Here is a 19,012-nt window from a genome sequence, read left to right as displayed (position 1 = left end):
ACTTTGACTAAACATACCCGCCTCTTAAAGAAGCACAAGATGTCGTAGTTACTCGAACACCGCACTTTTTTTGTTTTTACTGCGCAGCTTCTTTTGTTGGTGCAGATACATCAGATACAAACTGCCTTTACTGTAAGTGTCATATATATATATAAGCTAACGGTCAGACACGTTCTACGTAGATGACATTAGCAAAGCTTGACCGTGACGTAGCAGAGTTTAAGTGAAATTACAGCCACTCTGTGACGATACAAAATAATGCAGTTGTGACAAGTCATTTTAATTTTTGCATGTTTTGACCGGAAGTCATTTTTTTGCTTTTGGGCACTTTTTTTAATTATGAAAGACGCAGCGGAAGTTTGTTATACTGCTGCTTGTTAGCTTGACAGCAGCCCCAGACTTCAGCGACCACACACTACATTCACAATGACTCGCTGGCTGATATGAAGGCAGATTGTGCGGCAAAAGTGAATGAATGCACTTTGACACATTTGCGTCAGTTTGGTTACTGACCTGAAAACTTCAGATCGGTTTGTTTGTTAGCAGAACAAATTGCGCCTGCGCCCTGAACCTTTCGTTTAGTTTTTTTCCCCCTCCAGCTTTTGGAGGTATGTTGTTCTGCTTGAAAATCAGCAGCTGCTGCGAAGAGCAGAGGCGCAGGCAAAGTGTTAATATCAGACCGCTTCACACGGACAAGACAAGCCGGCAGTCGGGGGCCGAAATCAGATAATATGCATTCATTTGTGCCTGATCTTTGAACGAGGCGTTTTGCACTCATTGGAAGACGTCTCCTCCCGTGTGTTTTGGATGGTCTCCCTCAGCCAGGTCCACGTATTGAGATGATCTATTTTTGTGATGGCGAAGGGTCTATTTCCACGGGCCTGGGTGAAAAAGTCTTTCTACTTCCAGGTAAATATCACTGTTCGATCATTGCTCCATACACTGTGATAGCGTTATGTGCAGCGGGGCTGTGTTTGCATTGATTGTGTAATGGGGGGTCGTCGAGGTGTCACATCAGGCTGACAGCTGGCAGTAAACATTTACGTCCTTAGGCTGCTCTGATGGGCACAGTAGCCGGTTTCATAATACCTGAGGAATGTGACTGCTGGTGAAAGATTAAGTTGACAATCCTTCAGCTGATCCAGAAGGGTTAACACAGATCAGAGAATAGGCCCACCACAGTGTCTGTGTGAAGTAGCTCAGGAGAAATTGTAGTAATGCCAGGATTTATAATATAGGGAGGGAGGAATCGCTGTCGGGGACCATTTCATCTTTTTTTTTAAGTTTTCTGCTCCTCACATTTGACTGATTGGCTTCCAAGACTTTCACTCAGAGCTCACAATTGTTTCATCACCTCCAGTATTGCCAGAGCAGCAGTAATCCTTTTGGTTGGATAATAAAGGTTGAATTTGCAGAATTGGGTAATGCTGGCCTGCTGCCAACAACTACTCCCAGTACATTAAGGCAAGAATACAGGGTTGCATCTGCTCTAGGGAAGCGTAAACATATTGCTGCATTAAAACATATAGTAGAGAACAGTCAGTTTAGTACAACTTTGGGCATGGACAACAGTCTGATTACTGAAGTCCTCTGACAGCTGAGCCATGTGGAGCTCAGGGGGGGAAACATATTGGCAGAGAAGATTTCTCTATTCATAGAGGAAGTGAGCATATACTGTGTATTTTTAGCCACACTGGTGTTGTGTGAGTTTTTATACAGTATTATGTCATTTGCCAAGGTTGCTGTTATGCACAGCCCCTGTATCTGCAAAGAGGAAAAGAATATACTATACTTGTCAGACATTCATATATTTCTGATCTTAATTCAGTTCAGATACTGTTGGCAGAGGTCTGTTACAGGATATGGTGTGTGGTTTGTATCAACGTTCACAGAGTTGCTCTAAGAAGCAAGTTCACAGGCTTATCTGGATAGATTTGCTGAGAAAAACCCAGAACAGACCGATCCATTTTCAGGGTTTGAGGGAGTTGGAACAGACTCCACATCTACACATTAACACACAGCTTCTGTACTGAAGCTAACCTTGCACTCCCTAAACTCCTAAAAATCTATTTAAACTCAAGTAGGACAAAAGAGCTTTTGAATTTCAAAGCATTTTTTTGATCTACTTGAGTTCAAAAAGCAGCATGAGAGTTTCAGATTTTGTGTCCTTCCTGCTTTGCACAGACAGTTTTGGGTCTCTCTTTGATACTAACATTGCAATTCATAAGCACTGTAAAGACGTTTTGGTACTGTGACAGCATCAGCTGTCTTCTACAGTACGTAATGGGGTAGGGACATCTCAAAGGACAGACAGCTCTGTCTTGAGGAGTTCTGTGGACTTGATAGAGGAGATGGGAGAGAAAATGATGGACAATACTTTCCAATCCCTACATGAAACCCCAAGGGCCTCATCAGGTCTTTCAGCAACAGGCTGCTCCATCCACAGTGTAGGAAGATGACGTGATACTGCAGGTCTTTTGTCCCTGCTGCAGCGGCTGGACTATAAGACAGTCAATACTTCATGAGGGTTAATGCCGAGTAACTGAATATAACTGCTGACAGCAGGTAACCCTACAGTTTGTACTACTGGTTTTGTGCAGATTTCTGTGAGACGTTTTCCTGCCTGCATTAATTATTACCGGCTTCAGTTATCATCAGTGTCTTCATTATCTGCTGTAACCTCAACTGTCTGTACACTAAGATATTTTACACCCTTTTCATTCAGGAGTAGATTTTATTTTGATCTATTTCAACGGTATCCAAGTCTGGTTCACTTTATTTTAAACATTACTGTACAGCAAATTTTTGCATTTACTTCATTGTATATGGTATTTTCAGATTATATTTGTCAACCTTTTTGACACTTAAATGGGATCATTGAATATCTAATGCTAGCTTAGCTAAGACAGACACCACATATTAAGTTCCACAGAAGAAGAGACACTGTGAAGGACCATAGAGAGTAAGGGACGGATTAAGCTTGCTCGGGTTTCACTTCTTTAACTTCGAGGCTACATCATGTGTTTGCATAGACTTGCCAAGACACACTAAACAGGCAGCATGCGCACATGACTCAAAGTCAGTCACCCGTTACTATGTCAGTTTCACATATTTTTGGCCTCAATGGCTTTCCGTGTATTTCAAACATTGTCCTTTATCTCACCATATTGTTTGTGTGTGTTTCATTCATGTACACACAGCACCCACATACGTGCCAAATGATCTGATAGTAGTGTGTAGTTGTTTTGTACTCCCCTGATACCTCCTGTTTCCCCCATGGAGGCTCACAACTATCTGTTTGTTCATCTCTTCAGGACACAGCATTGAAAAACAGCAGCTCTGAAGAGGGGCTGTCTCTCTGGTTCTAACCTCTATGTGCTGTTAAAGTTGTAATGGATGATTTGGCAAAAAATACCAAGGGGACAGCGAGGCAAGGAAATTACGGTTTTCCTGTACCTCCTTTTGCTTTTTTGTGAAGTCTGTAGTTCAAAGTGGAGATGTGTTGCATATTTTATGGGAACAAACTCCATGAAAAAGCCCCAGACCCCATAAAGGTTTTTATCATGTTCAAGACCTGCAAAGAAGTCACACGCCTTAAAAATTCTAATGAATCTAAACTAATGACATCAATTAGACCGTTCGCTCTGATTCTCTACTTTCTGCCTCAGTTTATATGAGCCCAAAACAGACAGATCTTCTGTCCAGACCAGAGCTGTTTATACAGCACAGTGATCACAGCGCACCAAAGATAAAGAGGTTTTCGACTCTGTCCCTGCCGCACCGGGTGCATATTTTGTTGGGATTTGGAAACAGTGCTGAAGCTGAATCGAGGAGCCCAGCTCGCTGCCAAGATACACAACATAAGCTGTTCCTGCCATGTGATCAGAGTGAGAATCAAAATCACTTTATCCCCCGAGTGCAGTAATAGTGGTTGCAGAAAAACTCCCTGCAGTTTTGTTTTAGTAAAAAGTCACAAACTGTAGCTGACACAGCAAGTTTGACCTAAATTCTATTTCACCGCTCCGCTGCATGTTTTTACTCAACATGGACAAACACACACCGGATGATATTCACATTCACACTTGTATTAACAATTGTATTTCATAGTAGTCACTGACTGTATGTACTGCTGACATGATTAATAGATTTGTCAATAAAAATCAGTTCTTATTTGGATACCAGCAAATATTTGCTCTATACGGTTTCATCATTTGAGAGTTGTTACAAGAGTTATTTTGATTTACTCAGTTTTATAAGATTATAAATGCAAGACTGAAATGTTTCATTCAGATGTTGTTCAGAAGCAATTCTAAGACATTACTCTGGTAACATTTGATGGGAATTCATTATTTTCTGGCATTGTAGTGTAAATACCTAATATGTTCAAAAAAAGGATAGTAAATGGATCGAAATAAGTCATTAGTTGTAGATCTACATGTTTATCTTGTTCTATTCTTTTCAACTGTGTTGCCTCACTTTTAGTTTTTCTTTTGAGTTGAGGTTTTTCTGTAAGTCTTTGCACCTTCAATGTTATCTACACAAAGTGTGAGGTCTTACTATATTTAAGAGTTTTTATCACTACACTTAAATAAGTTCCTGACTGCATTAACTCGCACATTGTCACAGGAACAACAGGACCTCTGTCCAAGAGTGTATTGTAAGACATGTGATGCGCATCCTGTGACACGGGCTGTAATTTGATTTTTTTCATGAATCAGATTGGCATGTCACATTGGAACAACTGGATCTGCACCTCAGAACCGTTTTCCAGTTTAACGAGCTACTTTTGCAAACGGCAACTAATCAGCCAGCCAGCACCTTGTTATTGGTCACCCCTCATGCTGTCACCATGGTAACCTATTATGTGATTAGGGTTGATTAGGAAGTGCAGACCTGTTGTTTGTATCTTTGCCTGTATAACATGTTAATACAGATAGTACATCTTAATATGGACACACAGAAATGTAGTTTCATAACAACATGAATTGAGAAAATACATTAAAATTGTGAGGACTGCACAGTAGGGTGATCTTATTTATACAGAGATTATTGGACTAATCTATGCTTGGTCAGTCTGACTGTAAGGCAAGAACATTTTCATGATCTGATCCATTTCTGCTCGCCCTCCACAGGCTCGGATCTCCTTTGTGCGGGTGAAGTACCTGTTCCTCACATGGCTGACTGTGCTGGTGGGGAGCTGGGTGCTCTACGTGCAATACTCTGCCTACACAGAGCTGTGCAGAGGACACGAGTGCAAAAACGCTATTGTGAGTAATCACGTTCTGTTTAGATCTCATTATTCTATTTTTAAAATCAACTTATAACCACAATTTGTTCAAAGACGTTGTCCACTATATGCATGAGCATCACACGTGTTTGATGTAATATGTCAGTTTCAGGAATTCAGAAGTGGTTGCTAATGATTTCTCAGGTTTGAAACATAGACTTGACCTCTGATGTCTTTGTGGCGAGCAAAACATGTTATTTGAGTTGAATAAAATTAGGACAAGACTTGAAGATAAACCATACTTGTCTGAACTCTCTCTCTGTCTTTCTCTAAGTGTGATAAATACAGGAGAGGAATCATCGATGGCTCTGCCTGCCGTAGTCTGTGTGATAAAGAAACACTCTACATGAGCAGGTGTCTGTCAACACTGCCAAACAACCAGGTAAGAGATCATTTCACATCAATATTTTTTGGGAATAAGACATGTGACTGTGTGGTTATAGTCCATCCTTTACCACTGTTTGATCAGGTGTATACAGGAAGTTGGGGAGACCATGATGGGATTATTCGCTGTAAGTTGGGGGAAGTTGTGCACTATGAGCTGGGCGAGGAGCTGGAGCCACGGAGGGAGGCCCCCGTGTTTGACAAGCCCACCAGAGGCACATCAGTGGAGAAGTTCAAAGAGATGGTCTTTAATCACCTCAAGGTAAGCGACCTTACTCGAGATGTTCAGAGACTACAGAACAGTTTGTGCTGAGTCTGAGACGTGAAGGACTAAAGCCTGAAACATTTTTTCAGTTGCATTCTGTTACAGTAGATGACATTTTTTCTGTCTTTCTTTGTCCACCAGTCCAAGCTTGGAGAGCAGGCTAACCTCGCCAGCCTGGTCAGCCAGATCCTCTCTGTCGCCGATGGCAACAAAGACGGACGGGTGTCACTGCCAGAAGCCCGCTCTACATGGGCCCTCCTACAGATGGACGAGGTATAAAAACGGGCTGCTGAAAAGGAAAATGAACAACTTTTCCTGACCTGTTGTTGTCTTATCGCTCAGTGTGGAAGAGCGAGTGTGTGTGTGTGTGTGTGTGTGTGTGTGTTAACGGGAAATTAGACTTGAATCCAGCTGCAGATAGATTAACAGGTTTCTGCTGTGTTCTTTGAGGTGCTGCTGGGCCTGCTGCTCCAGGACCGTGGACACACTCCTCGCCTCCTGGGCTACTGCGGGGACCTCTACATGACGGAGCGTGTCCCCTACGGGCCCCTGTACGGTCTGTCTCTACCCTGGCCGCTTGTATCCTGGGTGCCTAGTGGAGTACAGCGCACTATGGACCAGTGGTTCACCCCCTCATGGCCTCGCAAAGCTAAGATCTCCATGGGCCTGCTGGAGCTGGTGGAGGACATCTTCCATGGCACCTACGGCAGCTTCCTGATCTGCGACCTGGCAGCGGCACACTTTGGTTACACTGACCACCACGAGCTCCGCCTCACTAACGCTAGAGCGGTGGTTCCTGAGGATGAGTTCAGACGCACCATGCGAGCACTCAAGTGTGAGACAGATGCCGACTGCCTGTATGGGGTGGACTGCCAGACGTCCTGCGACGTGTCAGAGAAACGGTGTAGGGAGGAGCCGGTCCAGCCAAATTTGGCAAAAGCATGCAGCACACTGAAGGATTACCTCCTGCGTGGGGCACCGTCAGCACTGAGAGAAGAACTCGAGAGGCAGCTGTACGCCTGTATGGCTCTAAAGGGTAATGCTGGACAGATGAACATGGAGCACTCACTTATCCTCAACAACCTGAAAGCTCTGCTGTGGAGACAGATCTCACACACCAAGGACTCGTGACAAGGAGAGGAAGTCCTTCTCAAATAATACCAGTCAGCTCTTCAGATGGAGCTAAGTGGTAATAATGCTGTGATACAACATGTAAGAGTAGCAAATTTAATGAAGTCGTTTTTATCAACTGTCAACACTAATGAATGGACAGACCGATGGAGACTCTACCTCCTCTATCCCAATCTCAGAATTCCAGTTTCAGAAGTTCGGGGGCTGGAAAAAATGTCTGAGTACTTTGAGATGTTGAAATTGAAAGATTGCATGTTGCCATCAGTCACACTTAAAATAGTTCTTTCAACCACAGTGTATTGTATTGTATTGTTCATTACAGAGGAATGTTTCGGGGGCACTGCTGGAAAAACAAACTTGTAAACAGTGTTTTACTCTTGTTAGTCTCTGTGCGCTGGAAGACTAAACAGCTATTTCTCTGGCAAAAATCATGCTGTTATGTCCGGGCCAACATGGCTCATCGTAGAGAAGCTGAGGAACACAAGGATTATGAAGGAGTGATTATAGCTATAAAAAGCTCCAGTTTACAATGGAATGAAATTAGGGCTGCAACTAAGATTATTTTCATAACTGATTAATCATTTTGATCTATTTCCCTGAGTCCAGGTGACGTCTTCACATTGCTCGCTTTGTCTGACCAACAGTCCAACACCAAAGATAAATTTATAACAGAGGACTGAGAAAAACTGTAAATATTCACATTTGAGAAGTTGGGACCAGCAAATCTTTGGCACTTATGCTTAAAAAAAAACTTAAATGATTTATTCATAAATTATCAAAATAGTTACCAATTAATTGACTTTTTCATCTCCAAATGAAATTGCACTATTTTATGTTATTTGTTATAAAATTCCCCAAATTTCCTTCCTCCAAGCTCGCTTTTCAAACTAAGCTGTGAGCTAAAATGGGATTTTAGGACTTAAAGATGCTATTGAGCACTGTACAGATGGGTGAAAAATGAAAGGAGAAACTTTTAAATGAGTGTGGAAACATGAATGCAGATGCTTCCATTCAGAGCACAAGTGGTCATGGAGTAGTTTAATAAGCATGAAAAAGATGTGAATCATGTGCTACAGCCTTTACAATCACCAGATCTCAACCCAACTGGGCACTTATGGACGACTTCAGACTAACATGTTAGTCAGCAACACCAAATGAAGGAGTATTGGAAGAATGGCAAGAATTCATCCTTTTCCTGGAGCACTGAAGCTGTTATGAGAATCGTGGTGGATTTTCCTCTCATTTGTCATCCATCGGAATGATAACATGTCGGGTCAGTAGCTTAAAAATGGACAACATGAAGGTATTTGTCAGTATTAGTCAGTATTCTTCACTATGCTGTAAAGTCTCTACACTTGTAACCCTAGTGACATCATCAATGCTGCATCACTGACACGAAGAGAAACGTTAATGTATATTTGTGAATGTTACCTACTTGTATTTTTTTTTCTCTAGAAAGAGGATTTGTGGTAATGTACTATAATCATGTTATTTTTGGATTTCACCTGTCACAGTGCCATAAGAGAAAACGCTGAAATCATTTTTATGAATGTTAAAGCACCATTGAAGGTGGTGATCTTTATCAAATTTTGTGAATGCTGTAGAAAATGACTTTTCATGATCCCTTCCAGATGTCGCTGATATGAAGTGAATGAGTAGCGACTTGTTTAACCACTTAAAAACAGACATGGACCTGTAATTTCCAGAAAACTGAGCAAGCGTGTGGTCAACACTGCTGTTTGAATTTTAAAAATGTTTTAAAAAAAAAAGTGTTTACTTATTGAAGAAACCAGCATGATTTTGCACAATTAAAACTGCATACCACTTCACTGTAACTTGTCAAATCTGTCAAATACACTACTACACCATAAGCCATCATACTTTGAGTTGTTGTGTGGATTAAAAGATTATGACTGTCAATATTAGTCGTGGGTGTAATTTGAACATGAATCAAAAGTAAACAAGGTAGTGACATTCCCGAGTATACACACAAGTATTGACGGACACAGAGAAAAGTTTGAGTTTGCAATAAATTTATTTGTCTGTGATGTGTGTTGTGTCTTCGTGGTGGAGCGCAGCGCCGAGCCCCTAACCGTCCCCTTCTTCTTGTTCTTGTGCTCGTAAGAAGCTGGCCTTTTTCTGGGCGACGCGGTCCTTCCTCTGTGCCAGAGATAACTTGGCGCGATTCCACCTGCCCGGAAAGAGGGACAACAGCAGCACCATTAACATTCAGCACAACAGCGGTGGGAAATGTTTGCCCGCTCAGCACTGGGATCTTCCCAGTTAAAGCTATTCAGTACTCTTGACAGGGAGTTGGCGTTGAATGAGGGCGGTTATTTTCCCCAATAGTGTGATGTAGGCATTTAGATTAAATAACGTGGAAATTAGGAACCCACCTCTTCTTCTTGATGTCTTTTTTGGGTTTCTTTTCGTGTACGGGGTTTGCTCTGATGGCGGCGTGTGCTTTTTTGTACATTTCCTCTACCTGAAAAGAACAAACACATTCATGTTTATGCACCAAGTCGATACATTTCACTCTGCGCATGATGATCCGTCTTGCTTCTCTCAGCCCCGTCTTGAAAGGACAGTAAACATCAGCCAATGCAAATGAAGGACCAACTACATTTTGCTCAGCGTGCTTTGTATCATCATCAAGAAGCAAAGAACCAGCAAATACAGCAGTGACAAACTACTGATAAATGTATGAGCTCTGACTCATGTACACATAGAGTGGGTAGAAAACTTTGGGGAATCTATCGATTGACCACAGTGTGTAAGAGCAGAAGAGGCTGCGGTTACGTGCAGCATCAGACCAGATTTAATTTGCTTCTGCATCTGACAGTTTGATACATGATTTGGCACCTGTGCAATATTTAAAATGGTAACTATTTTTAGAAAACGGCATTGTGCGTATCCTTTGTAGTTGTGGTTGGAGCCGTGTCAATGTGCACTAATGATTCAACAGTGGAGACGTGACAAGTCATTTCCACACTGAGCTTCAGAGATGTTTTGGATGAAACTGCAGTATGAGTCCACTGATACAGACCAATATCAGAGAGAAAAAAATAATAATGATAAAACATAAACAAGTGTTGAGAATCCCTTAAATTAGGTAATTAATGAATTGTGATTAATATATTTACTGAGTGGGATATTTTAGATTAAAAAGTGCAGTGCACTCTGGTGGACAAACTATGTAACAGACTGCTTTATAAACTACCTCAAAACATATTGTTGGCATTACTTACTGGCAAACATATAAGCTAATACTGAATATCAATGCCCATGTTTCCTACTGTTGGTACTTTACTAGATAATTTACTACTTGAAGAAAGAAATTAAAATGTAGTTTATTTTAGTCATACATAGTTAAGTAAAAATTCCTAATTCCTGTAATGTTTTATATTGGACCGTCAAATCACCTGACAAGTCATTTCATACATCTCAGCTGTTTCAGCAAGATTTATAATTCAGGGGAATTCATATTTAGCAAGTCTGGTCGTTAGATTGGATGCTGCACTTGTAACCATGGCCACAGACGCTCTACTGACGTCTCACGTGTCCCCTTAAACGTACTGTGTCTGGTGTGACTCCATTCTTGATGAAGCGAGAGAACTGTTTCTTGTAGGCGTCCTCGTCCTCCTCCATCAGGTAAGACATGTAGTCGGCCACATTCATGCCCATGATGTGTTTCCGGTGCACCTCCGCGTTGAATTCTTTACTCTCTGTGTCGTAACCAGGGAAGCGTTTTAAACTAGAAACAAGAAGGAGAAGAGATCACATCTGGATTATTAACAGAGTCTGACAATTCAGCACTTCAAAACACTTGATTCTTCTTTTATTTTTACAGAACATCATGTCATTATAGTTATTCTGCTCTTCTGTTAGTCATCCTGGGAGGACAAACCATTTGTAAAACAGATAAAAAGGATCAATGTGTGCAATATGGCTTTTAAATCTGTAAATAAAAAAAATGTTTCACAAGCAACAGCCTATCAAATATTATTTTGATGAATTACATCCATCAACCGATAACTCAAAGATGGACGTGTGCTTTGGTTCGTCTTGCTTCTCTCAGCCCCGTCTTGAAAGGACAGTAAACATCAGCCAATGCAAATGAAGGACCAACTACATTTTGCTCAGCGTACTTTGTATCATCATCAAGAAGCAAAGAACCACCTCGGCCACATGGACACCAGTCAGTTACCAGTCACACATGTGTAGGTATGAAAAATATGCTTTTGTGAGGCTCCATTTAGTGCAAAAATGTGTATTTCTGCGCAAACTGAACTCTTTCATTATACTCTGAATTGGTGACAGATTTTGTGTGGAAGTAAAATTAAGAACATATTCTTGTTGTTTCAGCATATCAACACTCTGACCTCTCACCTGAAACCCTCAATCAGTCTTTAATATCAATATTAAGCAGCGTGTACCACATCACATCCTACCAGCCATCGTTTCATACAGACCTGTGAGGAATAGCCAGCCCTCCGTCAACTGCTCCCTTCAGCGCTCCGAACACCTTGTTCCCTGTGGTCGTTCTGGCCAGGCCTGCGTCCAGGTAACAGGTGAAGGCACCCGGCTGACCGTCCACACTCTCCACGTTGAACTCATCCCCCGTCACCTCCACCTGGCCCTCGTACACCTGGTCCATGCCGAACTTGTGCAACAGCTGAGAAAAAAGGAGACGGGAAAACACATGAATAAGATGGACCATGAGAAAAAAAATCTGTTCCACAAACTAACTTGGAATCTGATGACTAATCTGACCGGTTGTGAAACACTGATGGTACACAACTGACGTCTGACCTGCTGTTTCAGCACAAATATCACAGTCACATTCATGTGTTGGCTGCTGACACCTGCAGCTTTCTCTACGTGTTTTCTTACCCGGCGGGCCAGCAGCAGCCCGGTGCAGTAGGCCGCAGCGTAGTTTGTGAGGCCTACAGTGATGCCATATTTGGGCAGCTCGTGGGAGTAAGAAGCACACACAATCTGGTCTCCTTCAATCTTTGCATAGGCAATCTGGAAAAAAACAGACAAGACAGGAGAGTGTGAATCAGGTCATTTTTTCAAAATGTGAGCCCATGAGTTTCACTCAAGTCTCTCAGACACTGACCTGGCAACAGATGTCCCTGTTGGAGAACCTGACGATCATCCGGTACTTGGGTGTGTTGTACTTGTTCTTGTCCTGCACAACCAGGCGCTTGCGGGCGAAGAAATCAGTTTTGCCCTCTGTCAAACAAGATGCAAAGCCAGGGGTCACTTATAGGCTGCTTTTAAACAAACTTAAGAGCCTAACTTACTGGTGCATGCTCAGTATGCAGGCTGGTGTACTGGGACTGTGTACTTACCTCTCCTTCTCCTGAATTTGACTTCATATCTCTTGAAGTAGGCCTTGCTCTTCACCACCTTAACGAAACCCTGACAAGAAAAGAAGAGTCAAGATGTTACATTTCCGTTCATTAACACAGCAGACGTTACGTGTTTTAAGCGTCACAGTGTTGACACTGGCATGTAATTGAGGTTAAATAAGTGGGGTTATTTAATGCTCTGGATTTGCAGGAGGTTTCATCAGCCATTCATGAAGCGCCACGCTGGAGCTGAGCGGCTCGCCGGGCCGGACAGCCGAGCAGCCGCAGACATCCAGCAGCATCTAACCCTCACACCGCTGGAAACACACTCGCCTACTATCACAAACATCTGTACACACACACGCTGCCTGTATTGACCATCCATGGAGACTTTTCACTCACCATTTTGGGGAATTTTGCTTCTCTTCCTCTCAGACTCTGAAGTCGTCTCTGGGTTGCGGAAGCCTGACGTTGCAAGTTTTTTGCTGCTGCAGCAGCAGCAGCTCCCCCTGCTGTACCGGAGGATGACAGCACACCCGAACCGACAGGGGGCAGCAGGGCCTCATTCACGTCCTGCTACACTGATTTAGTGTTCTCTCTTTGCTCAAGGTGAACAAGGTGATGACAGAAGATTACAGTATAGTTTATTACATTATCATGTTACACAGTTTGTTTTTTGTTGACTGTACCTAAAGTTCAAATAGAGTTTGGTAAAAGAGCTTTTATGTATGCTGCTCTGTGTACTTGGAATCTTCTACAAAATGAGATATGGACCGGTGTGTAGGATTTAGTGGCATCTAGCAGTGAGGTTGCAGATTGCAACCAACTGAATACCCCTCATCCTCTCCTTCCAAGCATGTAGGAGAACCTATGGTGGCCGCAAAACTTGTGAAAAACACAAAAAGCCCTCTCTAGAGTCAGTGTTTGGTTTGTCTGTTCTGGGCTTCTGTAGAAACATGGCGGTACAACATGGTGGGCTCTGTGGAAGAGGACCCACTCCCTCTGTAGATATAAAGGGCTCATTCTAAGTAACAAAAACACAACAATTCTTAGTTTCAGGTAATTTTACACTGATGAAAACATACTTATGAATATTATATTCCATTTCTGTCAATAGATCCCCTTAAATCTTACACACTGGTCCTTTAAAATTACTGTCATTGGTTTAAAGCTTTGCTGCAGGAACTCTTTTCATCATCTTTTATCTGCCAATGTCAGTGGGGTTTCTCTGAGGTTTTTTTATGCCTCACATTGCTGCTGTTTCTCATTTCAGTTCAAGTATTGGTTGGTATTTTTATTTTTTCCTTTGTTGTAGTTTTGTTCATGATTTTATTATTTTATATTGACTGACGAGAGGTCTGTCTGTACTTGTTTTTATGTTGTTTCTCTGAAATTTTATGTTGCTGCCTGTCTTGGCCAGGACACTCTTGCAAAAGAGATTTTTAATCTCAGTTTTCCTGGTAAAATAAAGTTTAAATAAATAAAATATATATATATTATATAAACCTAATAAAATATTAATGCCAATGGAAAATAAAAGAAAATAAAGAGATCTGCTCGGAAATTGTCCAAATAACATGAATGTTGACCTTGAAAACTGCTGTTTTTGGAGAAAACTTGAGCCAGTTGGTTAATAGTTCTTTCCAGTTAAATAATAATAACAATGTTAACAAGTACAAGTACAACACCGTTCATACACAAAATACAGCTCAAAGTGCTCTACAAAAGGATTATCACATTGTACAGTTACAAGATAAAAGTGCATTTAAATAGAGGATGGAAAGTAAATGATAAACAGTTAAAAACAGAACAGTAATAACATATTCAAGGTGAAAGCAAGGCTAAAAGCAACAAGTGCTAAAAAGTCTCAGTTGAGGCTTGTGAGATCAGCTCTGATGATGTATCATCTGCACATGTTGTGAAATCAAGTGATTTGGGCTGGAAAAATGTAAATGATTTCATCTTTGAAGAGTTTAAATCCATAGAGAGGTCATAATATTTGACTCCTGAATCAGAATCTGAGGCATACTTTTGTCTGAGCTGGCTGCACGCCTACGCACAAACATCCTGGACATTATTATCATGCGGGAAGCCGTTTAATGTCTCAGTTTTCTACCTTGAATGATATTACAACTTTGTCACTTATGCTATTATAATTGAAACAAGGATGCCTTTGTTGAGTTAGAAGGTTCATAAGGTCTTTTTCTCAATAGATTACTGATTACTTGAATTCTATACGTTTTTGATGTGGTAAGAAAGTAGTTATGTTAAGTGATAATAATGAAGGTCCTGGAATGATTTGGGATCACGTGATGACATTCAACGTTGCATTTACCTGTATCCAGATAACAGGTGAAGGCGTCTGGCTGCTCTAACTGCCATGTCGTTACTTTTTTGAGTCTATAATTGAGATGATTTCATAACTTGGTAGCCTTTATACATCACATAAACCATATTATCACCAGTACAGATAATCAACTAAACATAATGTTTAATTATGAGGTTCTGTACTATAGTTGTGCCCTCCACTGCCCTAACTATGCATTGTTTTTGTTTAATCCTAAAAATGGAAAACTGTATAAAAATAGGATCCTTGTCAATGTGGCTAAAAGTTTATATTAAAGAGAGATGTGAAGGAGATAAAACTAATCTAGAACTAAAAGATTTTGTTGATTAACTTAAATAAAATGTATAATGCTACAATAAATCTTTTTTCATGCTGCTCTTCATGATTTAATCACTTCAAGGCAGGTTAGGCAACATGCTCAACACTTGCAATGAGATGATATATGACAAAATCTACATTTACAAATAGCATGAATAAAGTGGTAAATCACAATATGATACAACAACAATAGCAACCATGCTTTCCGTCATTCAGTCCCACATCTCTATTTATAGTAAAATCACAGTGTTGAGTAACTTGGAAAATTACCATGATACACTGAAAGCACATCACAAGTGAGCTCACATTCAGCAGCAGTTAGTAAGAGTGATATGAGCAACAAGAGCAGTAGCAGAAACATGCCGCTCACACTGTGGATCCACCTATTCCCAAACACCACCCAGCGATGCAACGCTCCTGTAATTAATGTGACGTCATTCTGGTGGTGTCATTCAGAAGGTTCAGCACAGGTCCCAGAGTTCATGGACATGGACAGAGAAGTACTCAGACACAGAAGAATTTTCAGAAAATCAACACCAAACACCAAGAGTACATGAATCATACCACAAAGCAAAGCAACTTAATGTTCTGCCTTTTTCTGTCTGGGAAGGAGAAAAACTGATTATATCTCCATGATTTTTGTCCATTGGCTCAAAACTGATATGTAAGTCTCTATAATTCAGTGTAATATTCATTGTTTTATTCTGTTCTACTCTTTTTTTCAGGTATTGTTGTCAGCATATTAATTGTTTTACTCTGTTGTTTTATTGTAAAGTATATATTTGTCATTTTGGTAAGAATAGTGAAAAATTTCAAACTCTATATTATCACTAACAATGTTGACATACAATAATAGTCTACTGCAGTAAATAGCTGGTGTTATTTCATTGTCACATTATTTTAAACAGTGGTGGAAGAAGCATTCAGATCCTATACTTAAGGAAATAGTTTGACATTTTGTGAAATTCGCTTATTCACTTGATTGCTGAGATGAGAAGGCCGATACCACTTAGAAACCCTTCAGTCAAATATGGAACTACAGCCAGCAGCATGTTAGCCTAGCTTAGCGTAAAGACAGGAACAAGGAAAACAGCTAGCCTTGCTCTGTCTGAAGGTAACAAAATCTGCCTACCAGCACCTCTCCCCTCCCGGTCCCATCCAAGGCATGTAGGAGAACCTACGGTGGCCATGAAACTCATGAAAAACGTGAAAGGCCCTCTCTAGAGTCAGTGTTTGGTTTGACTGTTCTGGGCTACTGTAGAAACATGGTGGTGCAACATGGCAGCCTCCGTGGAAGAGGACTCGTTCCCTATGTAGATATAAAGGGTTCATTCTAAGGTAACGAAAACGCAATTCTTATTTTCAGGTGATTATACACTAATTAAAACATACTTATGAATATTATATTCCATTTCTGCCAAGTCCATTCTGCTAGATATCACTAAATCTTACACACTGGTCCTTTAAACTCAAGTATTAACACGTTATATATATTGTTTGTTTAAACCTGCAGTGTGAAACTTCTACATATAAATGAACATCTGTTACATTCAAGCCCTTGCCAAATGAGTTCCCACAATGCTGATTAAGCCTATCAATGGCAGGTAAATCTCTCTGTATTTCACAGTATACAGAGTTTTTAATCTGGTGTCGGATTTGACATTCCTGTGCTGGCTGGATGAATGCAGTCTGACTTCTGCTGGCCGAGCGGCTAACTTCCAGTTAGCTCTCTGCTAATTTGAATGGGGAGAAAACAATTTGGTCGTGTGGCTCTTCTAAATGGATCAAATTCTCAATTTATCCACCATTTTACAGCTGCAACAGTGGCAACAGAGTAGGCTACAGTGGAGCCAGTGACATAAGCATGTGGAGACAGTGTTGTTGTAATTACTCTCACTGCTAGAAGGGGTAGACAAAAGTCCTGCACTGCACTTTAATCTGTACAAAAACTGAAATGTCAAAACAACAATCAGGCAAACTCCAGGAAACACATAACCCCCATAAAACCACAATGTGTCATTTTTATAGATATAATGTATTAATTAATGAGTTTCAGAGATGCTGGAAGACAGATTTTATTACATTTGGACCAAACCAGGCTAGTTGTTCCCATTTATTTCAGTCTTTTTGCTAGCTGCTGCCAGCAGCTCATATTTAGTGTACAGATGTGAGAGTGGTAACAATCCTCTCATCTATCTCTTAGCAAGAAAGCAAATAAACATTTGTCCTAAAAATGTCAACCTATCCCTTTAAAATAGCATAAAGTGAGGAACTAAAGTGACTAACTAAAAAGACTAAAAAAGAGCTAGTGTATAAAAATAAATGTACTTATTTATGTGCACTGATTTTAAAGCTGATGACATTTTTGAGGGTGACCAGAATGCAGTGAAAAGTTTAGATTTGAAATATTTTGTGTAATACATGTCATACATATGATTTTTGTTTGAGTCGTATAAACACCTACTCACTAAATGTGTAAGCATTACATTTCAGTGGCAAGTATATTACAGTTCACTGCCTAAAGTCATGTTATATAAGATGGTCAACTGTCCATTTCACACATTTTGTTGGGTGAAAAAAATCATTTAATAGTTTCTCTATTGAAATTAGTAATGCAGTGGGAGTCTATCTGTTAAATCTCTCGGTAACTGCTGAAAAAAAAGGAACCATGATCTTCTGCTTTTCTGTTCCAGCAAGTTAGATAATATCCCTCACTGTCACTCTCTGTGCAGATGTTCTCAGTGTTGATAAGAAAAGTCAAAGTCACTCTTGTGGACAGCTTTTACCAGTCGTTCAAGCTCTGTTTCTGCAAAACTGATTTCACAATGATGAGCAACTGTCCAGTCATCTCTCAGCGGCAGTGGTCAGCGGTTATTAAAGGTTCACCCTGTGGGCGGAGGGTGTGGTGGGCAGATGAAGGGGTAATACTACTTGTGCATTTGTCCGCTCTAAATGATCACTTCCTGAGGGGATCCTGAGTTTGAGTTTTTGTCATGTGTATTTGATCCTTTGCTTTTAGTCACCCGTACTGTTGTAATGCTGATGCAACCGCTTGATCCACCGGTTGTTTTGTGTGTTGCACACTCATATTTTCATCCTCAAAGTCACAAAATAGAAATGAAAGACGATGACTTGGTGAGGTTATGGTGGATTGAAATGACTTGCAGAAAGTCACACGTCAACAAATGTGCTTGCAGGCACACCACAGATAAGAACACACTCTTGTCTTTCCTGCCTTTTTTTTCTCACAGTTGATTACATTTATTTCCATTTGCATACAGACACATTGTGACGGTTTGGATAGAAGAGTACTCACAATGCTCATAAGTTTCATAAAGACAAAAGAGTAGTGGGTGATTTGTTCATTTCTAACAGGGGAAATGGCCCAATGGGAGGGTTAGGGTTAGAGTTAGTTAAATAACTACCTAACCTGAGAACTGCAGGATTATCATATAAACCTATCCTAATTCTTGATACTATAATTGTGATTACTAACAGCAGTGTGTCTCTATGATCCTCTCTACACGTTGCTACTTGTCACTTTGATCATGATGGTGTTGTCGTGACACTACTCTATGGAGTATATCAGCTATAGTATAGAATTGAGTATTTATAGTATAAAGTTTTGAGAATATTATAGATCCCAGAAGAAACTGACAGAAGGGTTGGACTGAGAGAAAAAGGCGCGATAACAAATCTGTCTGCTACTTGATCGCCACGGACAGCGCCATGGATTTATCAATACACAGCAAAGTTAGGCTACTGATATTTCAGAGCCATGGTCGGGGCATAGATTCTAACTTGTATAAACCTCATTCAAACCTTAGTCTAGTCAAGCAGACTAGACTAACATATTCAACTAAACAACCCCTCTGCTCCTGCACTCTCTCTGCTACTAGGGGATGGAGAAGGGGGATGGCAGG

General features: G+C 40.8%; 2 protein-coding genes across 2 annotated transcripts; one reads left to right on the top strand and one right to left on the bottom strand.

Moving 5' to 3' along the window:
• The first annotated feature begins 17 nt into the window (after nucleotides 1-17).
• dipk1aa (divergent protein kinase domain 1Aa) lies at nucleotides 18-8,987 on the top strand. Its single transcript, XM_042429530.1, has 7 exons — nucleotides 18-132; nucleotides 822-909; nucleotides 5,133-5,267; nucleotides 5,562-5,669; nucleotides 5,757-5,933; nucleotides 6,078-6,209; nucleotides 6,387-8,987. The coding sequence occupies exons 2-7, from the start codon at nucleotides 856-858 to the stop codon at nucleotides 7,065-7,067; spliced, it is 1,287 nt and encodes a 428-aa protein (XP_042285464.1). The 5' UTR covers nucleotides 18-132; nucleotides 822-855; the 3' UTR covers nucleotides 7,068-8,987.
• A 96-nt stretch (nucleotides 8,988-9,083) lies between these two features.
• rpl5a (ribosomal protein L5a) lies at nucleotides 9,084-12,937 on the bottom strand. Its single transcript, XM_042429531.1, has 8 exons — nucleotides 12,827-12,937; nucleotides 12,425-12,494; nucleotides 12,190-12,305; nucleotides 11,961-12,095; nucleotides 11,540-11,742; nucleotides 10,644-10,821; nucleotides 9,464-9,552; nucleotides 9,084-9,258 (listed from the first exon to the last, which is right to left on the bottom strand). Exons 1-8 carry the CDS (start codon nucleotides 12,827-12,829, stop codon nucleotides 9,156-9,158), a joined length of 897 nt encoding a protein of 298 aa, XP_042285465.1. The 5' UTR covers nucleotides 12,830-12,937; the 3' UTR covers nucleotides 9,084-9,155.
• Nucleotides 12,938-19,012: the final 6,075 nt, after the last annotated feature.

The sequence above is a fragment of the Thunnus maccoyii genome, chromosome 12 (assembly GCF_910596095.1).
Source record: "Thunnus maccoyii chromosome 12, fThuMac1.1, whole genome shotgun sequence".
NCBI lineage: Eukaryota > Metazoa > Chordata > Actinopteri > Scombriformes > Scombridae > Thunnus > Thunnus maccoyii.
This window is presented reverse-complemented; position numbering and strand designations above follow the sequence as displayed.

Excerpts from the sequence above, each read along its gene's own strand:
- rpl5a (XM_042429531.1), bottom strand. Across the intron at positions 9,553-10,643 it reads ATGGAGTCACACCAGACACA|GTAGAGGAAATGTACAAAAA; the intron begins GTACGTTTAAGG and ends TGTTCTTTTCAG. Across the intron at positions 9,259-9,463 it reads AAAGACATCAAGAAGAAGAG|GTGGAATCGCGCCAAGTTAT; the intron begins GTGGGTTCCTAA and ends CTTTCCGGGCAG.
- dipk1aa (XM_042429530.1), top strand. The coding sequence starts at position 856 with ATGGCGAAGGGTCTATTTCCACGGGCCTGGGTGAAAAAGTCTTTCTAC. Across the intron at positions 910-5,132 it reads AAAAGTCTTTCTACTTCCAG|GCTCGGATCTCCTTTGTGCG; the intron begins GTAAATATCACT and ends CGCCCTCCACAG. Across the intron at positions 5,670-5,756 it reads CAACACTGCCAAACAACCAG|GTGTATACAGGAAGTTGGGG; the intron begins GTAAGAGATCAT and ends CTGTTTGATCAG.